Source organism: Crinia signifera, chromosome 4 (assembly GCF_055691185.1).
Source record: "Crinia signifera chromosome 4, ASM5569118v1, whole genome shotgun sequence".
NCBI classification, from domain to species: Eukaryota; Metazoa; Chordata; class Amphibia; order Anura; family Myobatrachidae; genus Crinia; species Crinia signifera.
This window is the reverse complement of record NC_139220.1, coordinates 139,277,402-139,297,609: the sequence shown is the minus strand read 5'-3', so window position 1 is coordinate 139,297,609 and position 20,208 is coordinate 139,277,402. Positions and strand designations below refer to the sequence as shown.

Below are 20,208 nucleotides of genomic sequence, written 5' to 3'. Positions count from 1 at the left end.
ATCAGCAGTGCACGTCTCTCTCCCGGACCTGGACACAGCGGGCAGGGGAGCGGGGGAATGGGCGAACGAGCTGGCGGTACCGGTGCCGGCACAGCTCCGGCGCCATGCTATCTTCCAGCGCTTGGAGCGTGTGCTCCACCGGCTCCGCCGTTGCTACGCCTCTGCTTGCAGGTGCTCAACTTCTGGTATAAGTTACAAAGTTGTGACAGCGATGACTAGTGGCCATTTCTGATTGGTCAAATGTGCCTATTTCAATATTTCACAATTATTCTGCATCAATCTATTTGCAGTAATAAAACATGTCTCCTAGTCACAAAGAAGAGAAAATGTCCTCAATGCTAATTGTGATTCAAAAATAGTATATTAAAAAAAAGGTATAAATAATGTGATATATCAACACCAAATTGTGAATTCAAAATAGAAGCAGCTTCTTCAAATATTAAACTAGTTCTAAAATTCAACCAAAAAAAGAATAAAAACAAAAAAGACAATAAGGAACTGTGCTTATATAAAGAATGAGTATATCTTATACAGTATAACACTGGTAGGGAAGTAAATGTCAAGACACTATATAATATGTTATAGTATCAAATGTAAAACATTAATTGCAATATATAACATTGCCATCACTTTAATAATAACAATTACTTATGTTTAGCCTTCATCACGCTGATATAAAAAAAGTTAATAATAAACAGCTGCTTAAGAATGTTTAACTAAAAGCTCCAGTAGACAGTGTATAGTAGTTATCTGTGGAAGTCCCAAAGTGGAGTGTTGGCCCAGCGAGAGTGTGAAGGCTGCTTTAATTACCAGAAGCTCCAGCTGGATTGTTTTGAGAACGTTCCCGGTTTGTATCTGGAGTGGGGGTGTTACTTTCCCCACTCTAAAGGTGTCCATACACTAGTATGATTTTCACATGTTTTTGACCCATCGAGCCGATTAATATTGTAAAAAGTGTCATATCATATTTCATTAACTTCCGATTCCGATTTAATGCACGAACCCGTTCACATTGGATCTAATTGGATCCGGAGATCGACCATAGCTGCCACAGGGATTTATTTTATCCTGGAGCATTGAATGGCAACGCAAACAATACATCATATGCAAAAGGACATATACGCTGTATTGTATGCAACCCTAGCTAACAGATGCATTAAAAAATGTATGCACTTTATATAAGGTTTTCATCAAGGAGTATAAACTTGCAGCTGCAGCATGTTTAGGACTTTGAATTCTGGGATACAAAACCACTAGAGCACATGGTTACTTGAGCTAAATATTATGATTTCAGACATTTGATTGGCTACAGAGACAACGGAATGAGTTGCCACTGGGCTCCAGCCACTGTTTTGGTGGGTACACCGAGGAAACGCTGCGCGTCCCCAGTGCAAATACCCCCAGGACCGATCAGACTAAAATCAGGCCCAAACTCCGTTGTTTTGTGATAATGCATTTATGTCTATTTCATTTACCTTTGTGTCTCAATAAATGTGCAATTATTACAATATTAAAGTATTATAAAGGTCTATAGGCTTGTTTGCAAATCCTGCTATTAAGGTCAAGACAGAAACATCTAGATAAGCACCATTGCCTCACTATAATAGCTGCGCTGCACTAAGGGCCCGATTCACACATTGAGAGATTATCGATATACTGCGCATGGGTATCGTTCACAATACCACTGTGCAAGGCTGTCCTATGATTAACTGGTGCAACTAATTCTGTTCACTGGCCATTGACAGTGATTGTGACAGGAAGTCGGAGTGGAAACTGACAGTTTTATTGGGAGTGCTAAAAGTAACATAGGGCGTGCCTAAAAGCATGCTGGGAGTGTCAGAGAAAATGCAGGCGTGCCAAGCTGGCTTAGGGGAGGGTTTGTGACATCAGCTTCAGCCCTGATGTGCCTGTTTTTTATTGCGAGTACATCTCAGGGTACGCAGTGCCTGCGAAGACTTGTGTCTGCAAAATGTGAATGCCTTTATTAGTGTGTACAACATAGAGTCCAGAAGTTGCTGCACATAGGCACTCCCTCTCAGGGCTCCTGAACATACCCATTGTTTGAATATTATGTATACGATCATTGTACAGATATATTTCCACAATATAGTAACACAAACTAGACAATTGTAATCACGCCAGTAAAATATTTTGTTAACATTTGTCAGAATAAAACATCAACATAATATACAGGTATACTGTACATGGTTTTCATCCATACCTACCCATATTTCGCAAGTGTTCTGCACTAGAACAAATATATACCTGTGCTGTTAATTTTAAATTACAATGTTGCAAAAGTGGAAAAAAATCAATTTACATTAAAATGACTTTTTATAGATGAAAGTAAAAATTAAATGTTTCAATGAATGAGATTTTAGAACTGACAATGAAAGACTTTAATGAATACTGTACATGTAAGCTTGAAAGCAAAAGTAACATAATTAGCAGGTTATATTCACAAACAGTAAGAAGACACAATTTAATTAAAATGGTCAAGCATTGCAAAAATGTAAATGAGACAGGAATGAAATACACACTTCTGCAATAGACGCAACGGGTAAGCTTTGTGCATGATTTGAGCAAATCAAGATTATTTCTAGGCTTATTATTATTATCTCCATAGAGCAATGCAGGAATTTCATAATGCAAACTACCATAAGATAGCACACATATTTAAAGCACATATAAATGATCTGATATGCGTGTATAGTGGATGATCAGCTTATAGACATACAGTATTATTCTATATTACCTATGGTGTCCGTACTTTGGTTTGACATGCATTGGGTGGATACGGGCAATGGGCCCAATTCAGACATGATCGCAGGGCTGCTTTTTTAGCAAATGGACAAAACCATGTTGCACTGCAGGTGGGGCAGATGTAACATGTGCAGAGAGAGTTAGATTTGGGTGGGGTATGTTTAAACTGAAATTTCAATTGCAGTGTAAAAATAAAAGCATGCAGTATTTGCTCTGCACAGAAACAAAATAACTCACCCAAATTTTGTCTATTTGCTAAAAATGCAGCCATGCAACCAGGTCTGAACAAGTCTGAATAATGCCCAATAGGTGGACATGGTTGACACTTAACAAGTTGACGTAAGTTTTTTTTTTTCAATTTTTCTATCTTTTTCATACTTTTTCCATCCAGGTGGACTAGGATTGGAAATAGTAAAATGTGCTGAGCGCAGCTGTAGTGGAGCAAGTCACATGGCCCACTGAATGGAGACTAAAGTAAGCCAAACAAGAGTATGCGGTGCATTAATTAGGGATCCACATGCTCAAATCTACAAATTGACACCAAGAAAATGTGAAAAACTTACGTCAACCTTTTGCTTGTGTCGCCCTTTTCCCCTATGTGCATGTGGACCTGTTAGGATAAACCTAGACACTATTGACCTAATAACTGTAGACCCTTACCACTGTATTACTGTATATACACACCCATTAACTATGCAGAGATGAAAACTGGCAACAAGGTTGATTCATGTTGCACTGATAAAGTTTTACGTATTTCATAAGGGGGAGTTTTTATGAAGCTCATTATTTTAATGCAAAGAATAAAGCATTTTGACTCAAAACACTGACTACTTATTATGGGAAATCATTTTGATGTTCTAAAGGAAGACGGTAGGCTAGCACTCCCTGGCTAATGGATCTTATCTTTTACACAGCTAACATCAATGACTGACATCAGCCTATTCCTTGTTAAATATTATACAGTAGTTTAGGACTTTGATTATTGGAAAGAGACAGGGATACAGTGGATAATGAACACCATAGACTACATTCTCTGCAGGAGTTCAGAAATTACTTTGGTGTATTATCAATCATATCATTTAAAGATGTGGATTTTTATTACATAGAGTAGTAATACTAATAACAGATGGCATGCAACTTTTGGTGGCAATCTATATAGGTTGTAAGCAATATTTTTTACACAGTATTTTTTTTTTTTCTTTTTTTTTTTTTTTAAACAAAAGATGCTGTCCTGCAGCTCAGCTTGATGCTGTAAATATGATGCTGTGGGTTGCCTAATGTCTGCTTGTGTCTACAGAATAGGGCACCAGTATACTGTACATGGCTATTACTAGCACACAATACATTAGAGTTGTCAACTGACCTAGTAGTCTTTTTTTGACTTGTTGCAATCCCACTGTGATTAGACTGAGTTGCGTATCTGGCTGCCAGACTGCGTGAGAAGAAACAAAACAAATAAGTAGAAGCATTTTCAACAACATGCAGCAAAACAGAACTCACCAGGCCGATGAATGGATCACATTACTACAATGACAGCGCTGTGATATAACCAAGCTTTTACCAAATGCAATGTATGCAATACACAATCAGCGACAGTGGATTAACTTGCTGCAATGTGTAGTAACTTACTAACAGAAGAACAGATATTAAAATGGATGTGATAAAGACATACACTACAGTTACATAAATGGATACATGAAAATGAGAGGCTTATACTGTAATTACTCTACTGCAGATTCAGAGAAATGTTAATAACCACATTCTGTACTCAGGGGTAGATTTATTAAGCTCGGTGAAGTGATAAAATGTCTGGTTTTTATCACCAGCCAATCAGCTCCTACCTGTCCTTTTTCAAACTTCACAGTTAGGAGCTGATTGGGCGGTGATAAAAAACAGACACTTTATCACTTCACTGAGTTTAATAAATCTGCTCCTCGGTGACCAAATAGGGTAATCCTATTGAAAATGTAAGTAGCACAATTATTTGTGAAAAAAAGTAGACTATGATAAATACATTTTTCTGGAAAAGCCACAAACCACATATGTTTGAATGAAGAAAAAACTATTCTTGTTAGAATCATGTATCAGAAAACAGAAATGTTCGTGTATGAGGAAGGAAATGTGTCTTATCAGTACAACCAAAACATGAGTCAGCTAATGCATGCACAATCAGCACCCTCCATGGCTGTGGTTTATATCACAGCGTTTAGTGATCCTCAAATACTACACTCGTTTCAGCTACTATATTTGTTGTGACTATTATAAACTTTGCTAGTTCCACATGTATAAATGAATGCTAGGCTAAACACGAATCACACGTTTTTTTTCCTCCTTGTACAAATCAAATTACTGTACATTTGGCTTCGAGAGACAGCTCGTCTTAATCAATGCAAACTTATAGACACTTCTATGTTAATGACATGTATAATACATGTTTACAAAGCTGATCCTAGGCATAGGAAAACTAGGTAAATCTAGGATATTTGGAATGCATGCCAAGCCTAGGACCAGCTTAGATTGACAGTAAGCAGTGGTGGGTCCAGGACTTGCCAGTGGTGGTTTATGGGATACCTGTGAGCAGACAGCAAGTCTGTAATTTCACAGTGGTCAGCCGGTGTCACACCTGTCACAGATGCAGCACCATGGTTCCATGGAAGTCAGTCTGCATGCATGCATTGCAGAGGATAGAGCATGATAAGTGTTGGGACCCAGGCACTGGCTGCAGCACTAATGAAACTCACAGCCCAAAACTATAGCACCACTTTGGCTATATGTACAGTAGGTACATGCCCGCAGAGGACACTGCCTGACAATTATAAAGACAAATGAACTGGCTGCAGATCTGACTACTCTCGCAACCCAAGGAGGAAGGAGAATGGGAGTAAGAAAGACAGCAGTTAGGGGGAATTAGGCCTACGTCCCTGCATTGGTGTAACAGGAACCACAGACCCCTATAAACGATCTATACAATTGATGTAAACTTTGCATATGATTTTACCACATTAATCATCTTCACACATTTATTTTGATTAGCTCTTTCCTATCCCATATATTTAGCTTTATTGAATTTATAGTTTTAAAAAAGAAAGCCGCTTTCAAATAGAGTGCGCTTGGTACTGGTTTTGTGCATTAATGTCTATATTACAGATGAACGGTGCCACCAGCTCTGCTCTAGGTGTCCTACTGCGATTGTAATTTTCAGCTCAGCTTTGATGGGGCAGCAACTCATGAGCCAGCAGGAGCAGGGAGACAGTGGGGCAGCAGAAATGACCAGAAATGCTTGCTGGAGGAAAGCTGCTGCACATACCCATCAACAGCAGCTCCTCACACCATGAGGCTTTGTGGAATCCAGCAGGCTAAGCCTACACTGACTACCTGCAGCTGGTCTTCAGTATCTTTAAAGTCCAGACAGACTGAGGCTCATAGTTTTCTATGTGGGGTAAGAGCAGGTAGTGCAGGGAGGGTGGGGAGAATTTGGGGTGTAATAATGTGGGGAATATTGTGTATAAGGAGTGCTACTACTGTTCGGCACTATGTATACGAGTCATTACTGCATGACATTATGTGTATAAGGGGTGATATGACTGTGGCATTATATGTATAAGAGACTCTACTACTGTGTGGCGTAATGTGAACAAGGAGCAATACGGGGTGGCATAACGTAAATAAGGGGCAATACAGTAGATGTTGTGCAATGAGAATAAGGGACACTATCGTATGATGTGAATACGGATGCCCCTCTGTGTGGCGTGTGCTATCCTAAAATACAGTATGGATGGTTGAGGTGTTAATGTTCTTGCTGGCAAGAACCAAAATGTCTAGTTATGGTTTTAGTTATGAGCATTTCTATAAGTAAGGGGTGATGGGTGCTGTGCTCGGTGATGGGTGCTGTGCTGGGAGATTAGTACTGGGTCACAGGTGTGTTAGGGAGAACTAGCCTAGGGTATAAATCTTGCCTAGGGTATAAAATTGGTTGCTGACATTCAGCACATCCTCAAGTAGGGTCAATTCACTCTGTCCATATAATACTCTTTTTTACTACAAATTTGGATTTTACATTTTCAATCAATATTTAATGTTCAAAAAGAATTAATATTTTGCAGCACTACAATCATTTAGTTAAAATTCAAATAAATATAAAGTAAACTGCCCATACTGGACTTAACAAAGTCTGCATTTTCCCACTGCTAGATGCATATCTGTGTATACCATTTGGAACATACATGATTGTGCTTCTGTAAACTGTTCTGCGGGATCTTTTCTTTATTCCATATTTAGCATTGTGAATGTTGCATGTCTCTTAGGTTGAATTTTGTATTGCATGATCAATAACAAATTAAAATCATTTTGCTCTATCCACCAGTCTTTTCTTTTATACCCAACCACGACATGAAGAAGAATTATACACAACTTCCATCCCAGCTCTACAATGAGACTATTTCTGTGAAATGTGGAATACAGTACAATTGTATTTTCTTTTAAGGAGTAGCATAAACTGAAATTGAGACTGTTTTACCAAAAAGTACAATTTGTGCTACAACGTATCAAAACGTTAAACAATAATTGGGGGGAAGATATATGGCTGAGACAGGTTCTATAGGATTATAATGCAAAAACCGCTATAAACAAGTGAGTAACTAACTGAAACTGAACTGTTAAAATCACAACTATTAAAGTGTGTAGCAAATAGAGCTGACCATTACTTCCTTGAGATTGCCAGAAAGGTAACAGGTTGATAAATACTGAGATATTACAGCCAATCTTAGGGTTCTATGAGCTGGATATTGCAATTTGCGGACCTACAATTTGAAGGATAAATATCCCATAATTATCCTGCAACTTGTCAGGATAATTAAGGAAAATGTGATTGAAAGACAAACTAGATCATCAGTCCTATCTGTATTTTTATTAAGATCCTAAAGAATTTTTGAAGGAACAATTCCTTTGTTTGTTTCCACCAACCAGCTCCTGACAAGCTTTACAGAATCATGGGATCATCTTGAGTTACTCAAAGTTAACCAATAATATCTATAGCATGTCGTAACATAGAATTCATCACCATGATAACTGCCTGGAGCACAGTTCTCAAAGATTCTAATACTATGTGAATCAAATCAAGTTATTCACAACCTAGTCAGTTACAGTATTTCCCTGGCCCTTAGGGACTGTACTTTTGCAGGTGATGACCGAAACGTACAGGCCGATTTAGACCTGCTCGATGAGCAGCGAATTTGGCCCCGTCTCCGATGGTGCATGCACAAAGTCATCTGCACACCCCGGATCGAACAGCTTCGGCGAGTTTTACACTTAGCGGGGCGTTCACAAAATGATAGAACGCCGCTGGGGTCTGCCCAGAGTTTTATGGGCGTGCGAACAAAATTGCTGGGTGTGACCATGGAAACGCTGGGCGGACACCTTCGGACACAGACGTAGCCCTGCCCGGTTTGTGTTAGGGTGGATGATGTCACATGACATCAGCACCCACCCCAAATTTGTACAAGAACGGTCAAAGTAACCTCCAGGCTTAGTTTTACGTGCTAAGAGAGGAGAAATGGTGAGAAACCATCTAATAATTTTTGTGTGCATCCGAATGCAAGCGGATGTGTAAGTGTATGCACGCTCACATTGCAGTGTAGGGATTGGGGAGGCAGAGGGGGGATGCATGCATTCGGCGGGTGGCATTTACTTGCTCACTAAGCAGCAAATATGCACAGCCTAGCTAGCAGGTTTGAATAACCCCCTTAATGAGGACTGTCATTTATTTTTCCACTGGGAAACAAAAAAACGCCTACATGTGAGAGCTACAACAACTGCAAATTATTCATTTATGGGTTCTGTATGGTCATTTGGAAGCGATTAACTTCACCATGTGACGTTCAAGCTACACACAGGTTTTCAAATCAACTTTTTGATAAACAAATTCTTAAAAACAGTTCTTCAATAAAACTGTTTAAATGACGTGTTAAATACCTTTTTCTTTTATGAAATAATAAAATCAATTGAATGATCTATTACCTGTAATGTAAATATTGCTCCAATATAGCAAATCTTTCCATAGACTGAACCAAGGGAGAGTTGCTGAACTTAATGTAAACCCAGTCTGATATTTAGTCTGGGTGGAAGAGTAAATCACCTTTAATTATTTTAACCACATATTCTTAAAAACAAATGTATATTTCCACACAAGCATCCCTTTCGTATAAAAATATGTGACTGGAAAGAACTTTTGAGACATACAACATAATGGGTGAAATTTAATAGGATGAGAGATTCAGAAAGTGAGAGATTTGATCAAAGAAATCTCCAGTTTTTTTAAAAGTGGCAGCAGCCTGGTTTTGCATTGTAAATGACCAAATCTCTCACTTTCTGATTCTCTCATCCTATTTAATTTCCCCCGATATTCCTTAGAGACCATTCCATTAGAAGGAATCTGATGGGCACATTACTAAAGCATTTAACAATGAAAAGAGGTGATGTTGCCCATAGCAACCAATCAGATGTTGTCTATTATTTTCAAGGATGCAATAGAGAAATGATAGACAGAATCTGATTGGTTGCTATGGGCAACATCATGAGTAATTTTATTGAACTAAGAAAATAAACAACACGTAGTGGTTCATGTAATTTGCTATGTAATAAAAGCATGTTTAAAAAATACACTCATTAAACACATTTTATATTACTACACAACTCAACATATAGGCAACCCTTTGTGTCTTTGTGTGGGACACAAGAATGAAGTTGCTTGGAGTGGAGAAAGATAAAGAACTAGCCAATCTGATCCTAACAGTCACTTTACAGGATGTATTGGACAAATGGCAATGAAGAGCTGATTGGTTGTTACTTTATCTCTCTCCACACAGTTATGCAAGAATAACTCAAATTTATTGATGATAAAACTTCTAAAAATAGTAGTTGTTACAGTGCCCAAAACTTATATATATATATATATATATATATATATATATATATATATATATATATATATGTAGAGGAATACAAAAGCACTCGGAGACTTGATAGGTGAAAAAACCATGGACCAGTTTAATCCATTAGGTGGAAAAGGCCTGTCTACGTTTCGGCGGTCAAGCCCCCATCATCAGGACAATAAGGCTAGTAATATATATTTATTTATTTTATTTTTTCTTTACACATTGTACATGTTTAAATGCCTGCTCTTGTTTCCTTTTATAGCAACATGTTGAATTTCACCAACCAATCAGGGCTGTAGATTGGTAGCATACGGCGATGATCAGCCAAGTTCCCAACCATTCATTTTAAAAAGATGCTTTTAAAGATTGGCAAATCCATATTTACTGAAAATGATACAGTATGCCCATCACTAAAAAGGTATGGGCACAAATTGGTGGATTGGGGAATCGTTAAATTGAGGGGGGGGGTAATGAATCATTTCCTTACTGCAGATGTATGGGCACCGTACACATTACAGCAGAGAACTGATTGAGGGGAGGAAGAATGTAGAAACAGACCTCTATAAGGGTAATTTAAAAAACATTTAAATTGTGCTGATTAGGAAGCTGATCATTCTTTACTAGCATGCATATATATGGATAATTTCCGCAATTTTCTTTATACATTGTAAAATGCTGACAATTTTGTTCAAATAATATTCATACGTACGTTGCCAAATTCCTGCGTTATTTCTAAAGACAAATAGTACATACTGTATTAATGACTTTTATTTGGCAGATTTTCTGTTGTTTGGTTTAATCCCGATGAAGATCATTAAGCAGTGATTTACCTGGACTGCATATCTTGCTGTGTTTTGGGCTGATTGCCTTCAGCAGGTGGGGAGGAGTGAGTCACGTGTTGCTGGAGCTCCACCAATGACTGATAATACTGCTGCTGCTGATGTTGTTGCTGTTTAAAACGTGACAGACTGAAAAACAGTCCCAAGATGGCTTTCAGATTTCCATTCTTTATTTCTGCAAGGAAACAGAACAGCAAAATCCAATGAATATTACAAAGTATAATTTCTACTCATAAATTCCACATTGATATAACAATGGCAGGTGGGAAGTTTGACTAGGGCTGTCAAATCATTATGCAGGTGTCCTAAGGTGAACTCAGGGAGTACAGAAAACTGAAGCCAAATGGAACTTACTTGATTTTCTTTGTTAACAACAGAAATTATTGTCCTATGGTCTACATCAGGGGTAGCCAACTCCAGTCCTCGAGAGCTACCAACAGTTCACATTTTCCAGCTCACCTTGCAGGTGCACAGGTGCACTCATTACTGACTAACACATTTTAAAGATCCACAGGTGGAGCTAATTACATCATTTGTAATTCTGTGAGGAGACCTGGAAAATGTGAACTGTTGGTAGCTCTCGAGGACTGGTTGGCTACCCCTGGTCTACGTTCACCATCTGTACACAGTAGTTCTTTAAGGGTGTATTTAGCAAGTTGTATAGATATACAGTATAATGTGGACAGAGATAAAGTACCAGCAAGCCCATAACTCTCATTTATTTCAAACACAGGGGCATGTGTTTTAATCCTGATAAAAAGGCTATAAGGTGGGGATAATCAGCTGTCAGGAGCCGATTTCCTGGTGCATTATCACCTCTCACTTTATCACTTTACCAGGTTTAATACATCTGCCCCACAGTCTGTAAAGGATCTAATTGACTGGTACATTATTTCTCTCCAAGGCTTAGTAGATAAAGCTATGTATCTGTTAAATATGCACAAAGTAACATATCTTATAGTTAATAAAACATACATAACTAATGAGAAATAATGAAACAGTTGAATGTACAGTATAAGGAGTGTCTTAGCAGAAATGATATCTTCCAGGATTCACTTCATGAGAAGCCAATTAACCTGACAGAATGTTGTTGGAAGTGAAGGGAAAAACAGAAGGAGAACATATAAGCGCCACACAGATATAGGCCTAGTTAACATTGAATATATGTGATTTGAGGCAGCACCAAGCCAACTTGCTGTGTAAATGTCCATACATACTGGATGCCTTTGAGCTCAAAAGCTGCCCAGTGTGTATGGGGCAGTGATCGCTGATGCACACTCCCACATCATCGCTGGCCCAGCCACTTATCTGCTGTTATTACCAGCAGATGAGTGAGGGGCGGATGGCTTTCCTTAGCGTCCTGCGTTAGTGCAGTGTGTATGCACTGAGCATTTTCAGCCCAGCGATTTTCCTGCCCCCCCCCTGCAGCTGTGTGTCTGCCTCATTACCATGGGAACGCCCAGAGTTTTTATCTACCCACCGCCACCCCCCGTCCACATTAGTGGGTGTCAATGGGATGGTGAACTTGCAGTTCGCCATGCCTGTTTGCACCCTGAACCTGCACATGCACAGATGCTAAACATCGCTCCCCCGCGCGAACGGAACAGAATAAGATCCAAAGTTGTCCGCCGTGGACGAATTGTTAATTTAGAATTGCACATTGTATTGTTTGTTTAAAATCAAAGATAAAAATGGACTTTTGGCCCTCGAGTTCTATTCCTGGATGCGTCAATAACGCACGATCAGTATTGCTGGGCTACTCGAAGTGGCTACAAACCGGTTCTTCTTGCATCCTACTACAAACAACCAACTTTGCTATAAAATTATTGTATTTTATTTGCATGTGGAATTTTTGCACGGGCCACCTAGTAGAAATATAAGTTGCATGTTCAGCATCAAATAGGTTATTGAATACATTTTACTACCAGAAAAACCTGTATCTGTACAACTAAATCTAGCTGTGATATATCTAATAATGAATCATGTGACATTTATACAGTAATATGTTATGTATAAGGATAGTTTTGTATTAGGCAGTCTAGTTGCCATCTCTGACAGCAAAAGGTTTAGGTCCAACCCTGCTAGAGTCCAGGAAAAGTAAGATGCCACCAAAAACCATTTTAACATTCCACATCTCACTTAACAAGGGTACATTGTAGTCTACATTACAATAACAATATTTTAAGGATAAACAGAGTCAGTGAAATTAGATTTCAGAAACCAACTAAATATGGACTGTCTGCTGTTTTTCTCAGGCTTGTGAGTGGCCCCAATTCCCATTTTTATCTTCTGTCCTCCAGAGAACTTCAGATGTCCAAACATGACCTGTAGTAAGTGGTTTGTGAAGGTACACAGTGTCTATTCACTTTTATGTAAACATTACTGGAACAAAACATTCCTAATACCAAACAAACTTCTGCCTCAGCTATTCAATTAGGTATATTCAAAGCTCAAGCAAAGTTACTGGCCCTGTTCCTTCTTACAGCAAAGGCTTGGAAAGTTTTAGGTGTATTCCCTGAGATTCCTGCACTAATGCGCGACACTTATACCGCTTTAATAACCTACAATAAAAGGTCAGTAAACACTTATGGTGCCCACACATAGGCCCTTATTCAGATCTGATCGCAGTACAAATTTGTTTGGAAAATGGGCAAAATCATGTGGCACTGCAGGTGGGGCAGATGTAACATTTTGGGTGGGGTGTGTTGAAACTGAAATCTAAATTGCAGTGTAAAAATAATGCAGCCAGTATTTACCCTGCACAGAAACAAAATAACTCACTAAAAATCTAACTCTCTCTGCACATGTTACATCTGCCCCACCTGCAGTGCACATGGTTTTGCCCATTTTCCAAACAAATTTGTACTGCGATCAGATCTGAATAAAGGCCATGGTGAGATGTGTGCTATGTGCGATTTGAGCTATACAATTTGTGCTATGCGATTCGAACTTTATATATATTTGAACGGATTCGGTATGGAATCCCGGCGGTCGGAATTCCAGCGTTCAAAATCCCAACGCTGGAATCCCGACCGCCGAAATCCCGACATGGGGGGGGACGTGGAGCGCCCCCCCTTGCGGGCTCACTGCACTCGCCACGCAGCGGGCCCGATTTCTCGCTACGCTCGGCACGCTAATTTATTCTCCCTCTATGGGTGTCCACGACACCCATTGAGGGAGAATAAATTAGCGTGCCGAGCGGGAGAAAGTTTCGGGATTTCGGCGGTCGGGATTCCAGTGTCGGGATTCTGAATGCCGGGAAATTGACTGCATCCTATTTGAACTACATAAGATTTGGATAAGACTATAAAATGTAATTTAAATATGTAAAGTAGGTATCGCATGTCATACCCTACAGAGGGTGAATGAGACACAATGCGATGTAGTACCGAATACCTGCCTGCACATATTAATTTGCCTAGCGATATGGACTACATGAGAGTGCGTGTCGCTGTGATTTGAACTAGATGTGATGCGATTAGAACTAAAAGTACAAATTGCATGTGAGAATCGCAACATGTGTGGGCACCTTAGCTTTAATCATAATACTCCCATGTCCATTATTGTTCTTTTTATGTGTCAATATTTCTTTATTGTACAGTCAAACCTTTGTCTAGGAAACTAAACCATTCAATTTAAACAGGTACAGTATCACCACAACTACCTGTAATAAATATGGTTTCCAAAGTAAAAGACAGGGTCTAGTATGACAGCTAATAGGTCAACACCATATGGTTGACATGCAATAAGTCTATGGGTACACAAGGTCAACAGTGTGCATGGTCAACAGGTTACAAAGAATCAATAGGTTGGAAAGGGTGAAACATTTTTTGCAATTTTTCATTTTACTTTTGTTTTATTTACCACGATTAAGAATAGCAACCTGTCTAGAGCGCAACAGTAGCAGACCGAGCCACCTTGCCTGAAGTTAATGTGGCCTGTGAGGGTACATATTTACACTGATTGTGGTCACAGGTGATGATGAAACATTAAAAATGGCACCCAAAAAAAACCTTTAAACTTTAAATTAGCATGGACCTTTCTTTGTGTCGACCATATTCTTTTGCATCAGTCAACCTAAGACTGCTGGAAAATGATGGTGGCTCAAAGATGGTGACTATTAATTATTAGTTTGAAAATACAGTGTTGCTGCAAACACACAAATTCGGAAATAAAATTGACATTCTGCACAATAATTTAGAAATGGCTTGTCACAGGAGCTTAACAATTATATTTTCATTCATTTAATAGAGGTGATAAATTTAAAACAATACTAAAGTGTGGCCAAAGAAAAGGAGATACTATCAACTGTGATTTCAGATACAGCTGTGAACAACATTATACTGTAACACAATCTTATACTATTTATGTACTGAAAGGAAGTGTCCTCTTGTTTCTTTTGCCTAAAGTCTTTAAAGTCCAATTTGGCACAATTAACAACCACAAATGAATAAAATAGATGTTCTTCAAGTGAAATAAATGTGCATTGCTTCAAGTGAAATAAATGTGAAGAAAATGGTAAATTATTTAACTACTGTATATACTTATTTAAAACATTTAAAGAGACCAAAAAAGTTACATAAAATTAAAGTCAACCAGGTCAGTTTTCTTTCAAAGCTACATCTTCATATCCAAAAGGATTGATGACAGTTGGGGTGACAGACAATGTGATTGGACAATGCAAGGACAGACAGAACAGTACTCTCTGGACAATGATCATGTTTTGATGTGTTAGAACTGAACTCAATGGCTTTCTAGTTTGGCTTGGTACATTTTTTAGACAAGATAGACATAGGAAAAATATCTGGGGCCAAGATACTAGATTTGGCAGCATGGACGGTGTAATGGTTAGCATTAATGCCTCAAAGCACTGAGGTCATGCATTTGATTCCCCTCATAGCCCTAACTGTGCGGAGTTTGAATATTTATCCTTGCACTTGTGTGGGTTTCCTCCAGGTACTCCGGTCTCCACCCACAGTCCAAAAATATACTGGTAGGCTCCCAAAAAAAAATATCCCTAGAATGTGTGTGCAGGTACATGTTTTAGGGAATTTAGATTGTAAGCTCCACTGTGGTGTGAATCTTCATATATTCTGCTGCAATTCTGCGCTATATAAATAATTGTGCGCCATATAAATAACTGGTAATAAATAATTTGTAAATAAATGGACACCATTTTTATGGAGTAAACATTTAGGGGTCATTCTGGTTGACTCCCAAAGCCAACTAAATGCCGCCTGCATGAACGTCCACCCCCCTCACATGGTGAATGTCCCTGCACGCATGCGAATGGATGTTTTGCATAAACATCCATTCGCAGCCTTGCTTGCATTGCCGAAATCATTCAATGGTCGACGAAAAAAGTGTACAAACGTAAAATCACTTAGTTAAAGTATATAACAGTGGAAAAATGAAGAGGACATTGGGGGTTATTCTGTTGATTTGGTCCATGTTTTGCTTATGCGCATAAGCATATCTGAGCATGTGCAGATGCAGGGTGTGAGTGGGCATGGCGAACTACATGTTTGCCATCCCGCACGCACCTAGCAGAGGGGCAAAGCCGATGATAACACCCAGCATTCCATGGGCTTTCCCATATAAATGCAGGGGATTTCCATGATAATCGCCTGGTGACCGGATGTCAGCTGCCTTCCTACTTCTCGGACAGGATGCTCAGAGATCAGAGACATCATAGAGGTGTCTCTGATCTGCGAGTGCTGGAGAAATCATTAGATGGTCGACCATCGAATGATTTTTCCCCGGCTGCGGATGGATGATTATGCAAATTATCCATTCACACCCGTGCAGGAGATCGCAGCGTGCGTGAGGGGTTGCGGGTGGGTGGGCAGCCTTTGGTGGACTCGCATGTTTGGGAAATTCACAGTCTTGCAAATCAACCAGAATAAGGTCCATTAAGTGGTACTGTGCACCTATACTGTAGATCAGGGCTGGGCAACACCGGCCCTCCAGATGTTAGTGAACTATACATCCCAGGATGCTTTGCATTAGTTTTGCTATGTGGCCATGCGATTGTCGATTCACCAGGTCTTAGAAGCTTTACAAGGTCTCTCCAGACCCTCTGTGTCAGTCAGACCTTAGGGCCATAACCCATCCCTTCACATGAGTGACATCCATTGGAGACTCCAAATTTTGGAAATACTTTTGACTAGTAGGAAAGGTCTTTAAGAACTGGATAATGTCACACTTGCTGACCTAAGTTGTGGAAAGGTGAGGAGTTTTAGGCGTGATAATACAGAAAATCAACTAATCAATAAATCTATGCTTTTATTATATTCTGTTTTCCTGACTGCCGCTATTATTGCTGCAGATGACTTTAGCTTGTTGCACACTGTACTATTCACTGCGTATGAGGCCTTCCCTTTGCGCTAAACAGTTATAATACTGTATGTTAAGAGCAGCAGCCATTTTGTTGAACCATGACTTGCATAATAATATTTTACAAAATGGCTGATCATTCAGAACAGTGCTGTAAAAGTGATTTCTTATAGAATATTGTTTTTGGTTTTAGAAGCTTAAGAATGTGATGTTGACAGTATAATAGAACAAGGACAGACACCTAGACTCCACAAACTGAATAATATGGGAACAAGTCCACACATGCGTAGACCCACAAGGCCACTGAAGTTGGGTGTTGGGTTAATTATGACATCATGATTGAAAGCAGAGCTTTCCAATAAGACTCAATGCTTATGAGTAATTAATTAATTAATGTGATAAAGGTTTAAATATCAGAGTGATAGAAGGAGGGAAAAGGCAGTTGAGAAAGAACAAGGAAGCACAGGGGGCTGGAGGTAATTATGAAGGAGGTTTAATCATGGCTGATCACTGTCCTTGAAAGGTGTCCATTTTGATTTGATTTAGAATTACTGTTTAAGTATTAGCTAATCAATTTTATGTTTCTTGTGTTAGTCTGCATTTGCAAATATCTGTAATGAAGCTATTCTTTAAGTAAAGCATTGTCATACCTTTTATAACAAGGTTGTGTGGGTGTGCAATCATTTCAGCGTTGCCGTTATATTTAAAGGTAATAAAGTAAATAAATTTGGTTTGGGTTATTTATCATATCTAATCTTATCAGATAAATATCTGGTTTATCAGTTGGAGGCCCCAGCGAGATTCAATGATGGTTGGTGTCCATATTTTATCAGTTATTGAGAAGATCAAAGTTTGAAAAAAAAAAAATAGCTATTGGAAAAAAAAAAAAAATGTGTAGAATTTTTTTAAAGTCGGTGCATTTGTGTACCCTAATCTTCTCAAACATCTGTTAAGGTATGGTAATCCACAATTACTTGAAGTAACTTCGCTATTTAATTATAAAACAAATAGATCGTAATTTAAGGCATGGAAAGACAACGCTGCATTTTGCAGACTGTCAGCTTGCTAAACCCCCCCGCATCGCCCATTTCTTCTCTGTGTCAGAGAATAGATAAGGAGAGCAGCGAGAAACTTGGCAAGAAGTTGTAAACAACATTGCTTGGGTCAGGAAGAGTATTTCTTTAGTTTATTTGCAAAGCATGCAGACTATAGCAAGCATATTGGTATAAAGGTTATGCTGGCAATACATTTTCTACTTTTTAAAAAAAAAAAAAATATTCTTTAAATGACAGTATTTTTTTTGTTTGTTTTTATTTTTTGACCGCGGTTGGATTGTTTGGTGTATATTGTCTGCTGAGGATATTGCTGAAGTAACTAATCTGTAGCGGTTGTTTTGATAATTAGAGTTTCTTTGTTTGTCCAATCTATAAATTTTAAAGAAGTTGCATATATTTGTTGTAGGTTTTCCCGTGCTTATAATTTGGTGATTAGAGATAGGTATAGGAGATTGTGTATTTACATTTCTTTCTGGTTGTCTGGCCAGCAACATGTGGAAAAAATGGAATGCATGATTTATCCATAATCTGTATTGTTTGGAAACCCTCGGATTTTCTACTGTATATGGTTTATATAAGAAAATGTTAATAAATAATTAAGTATACGTTGCATTGTTAGAGCTAGCAAGCAGTCTGATTACAATAACAGTTTGAGCTAATTTCTTTATATCCATAGACAGAGGTCCGTTAAAATACAGAGTTTAAAGGAGTAGACGCTAACATTGTAAGCCAAGTAACAGTTCATTTTTACCACCAGAATAAATAAAGTTAATTGGAATATTGTTTATAACAAAGAAAGTAAGATCGAGTTTATCTCATTGTAAAGTTTTTTCTCTTGTCTTGTGGAGATGAAGTCCGTAATGTCGGACTGATGTTTTTCTGCTATGGGTTTTTGATTTAATTTTTTTGGTTTATTAAACAAAGCAGCTGTGAGTTGGAAACTCTAAAGTGATGGATTCAGTTGATGTAATGCGAGATAAGGAGTTGTCCATGTTAGGTGAAGAAACAGGAAATGATCATGTGAATTCAATGTTTTTTTCATTTAATGAGTAATACATTTTGGATAAGAAAAGTGATATATATCGATGAGATATAAGTCCAATATAACATCTATTCTTAAAGGTTCATATTGATATATTAGACCATGTTTTCTGTTGGCAATTTCTGTTGCCTATTTGTTTGATCTGGATACATATATTGAATCAGATATACCTTGAGTAATGCGCAGATAAATCCTGGGTTTATTTTTATTCTTATGAATGGAAGGTAATCAGTGATAACTGACTCAAGGCTGTGGGGTTTTCTTTAAGCCAATTTTTTGTTTTGTTTTTGATTTGTGTTAATTTAATTTTGTTTGTTTTGAAAGGGGGAGGGTACTAAATTAATAGAGTATCTTAAGGGGTTAATACTGTGGCCACAGTTAGCTAGATAACCAGGGGAGATAGTGATCTAATCGTGTAATGATCACTTAGACAATGTGCAGATATGGTAACAAAGAATGACATATTGCATATAATTTTTTTCTGATTTGATGAGTTGATTTTTTCCTGTGAAGAGTGCTGACCGGTAGCGAGATTCACAGGGGGTATCTGCCACCTACGTACAAGGTAGAATATATGGGAAAAAATAATAAGAGAAGAAAGGGTGGGGGTGGGACACGTGACTACTGATAACAGAGGACAGTAGATGAAACACCAGGCTGATAACAGAGATGGACAGTAGGTGGCCCACTATACTGATAACAGAGGACAGTATGTGGAAGGCGTAGGTGTGATAACAGTGACAGACACATAACGCAAGGTTAGGTTTTTTTGGGAAATTTTTCATTTATTTTATTTACATTTTTGTCTTTGAAAGAGGTAACACCTTTTTAAGCATTTGTATGGGATCACAGAAAGTTCTGAGTATGTGACTAGTGTGAGCAAGTGAGAAGGAATAGAAAATACTATGCTGGTCATAGTTAGTTGGAATTGGCGATGATGATGCACCTGTGAGGTAATGATTATTTGATGAGAGTGAACGCGCAATGGTCTGGTGACAGGTGGTGAAAGCTTCAAGAATTGAGGTAGTATATCCCACTAACCCACATATGTTTGGAAAGATTGTACTGTCTCACTGAGGGGTTAATTCTGTTCAGTGAGAAGTGAGGAGAGGTGATATGTCTTTTAGAGCCTTAGGGAGAAAAAGAAAAAATGGGGAAAAAAAAGAATAATTTTGAAATTTTTTGTTTATTTTTGAAAAAGCAGAAGGGAAGAAGTTTTTTTTTCAGTGATGAGGTGAGAG

The 20,208-nt window shown here is 38.4% G+C and overlaps 1 protein-coding gene across 16 annotated transcripts in view; it reads right to left on the bottom strand.

Moving 5' to 3' along the window:
* Positions 1–20,208, bottom strand: part of NAV3 (neuron navigator 3) — a 582,637-nt gene that overhangs the window by 173,820 nt on the left and 388,609 nt on the right. For 12 of the 16 annotated variants that reach the window (XM_083182606.1, XM_083182597.1, XM_083182601.1 and 9 more), the window contains 2 exons: positions 10,526–10,709; positions 4,127–4,195 (listed from right to left, as the gene is read on the bottom strand). In XM_083182606.1, coding sequence (XP_083038732.1) covers positions 4,127–4,195; positions 10,526–10,709 — 253 coding nt within the window. Of the gene's footprint in view, positions 1–4,126; positions 4,196–10,525; positions 10,710–20,208 lie in introns of those variants that run through there. The other 4 variants (XM_083182605.1, XM_083182612.1, XM_083182613.1 and 1 more) reach the window with 2 other exon arrangements.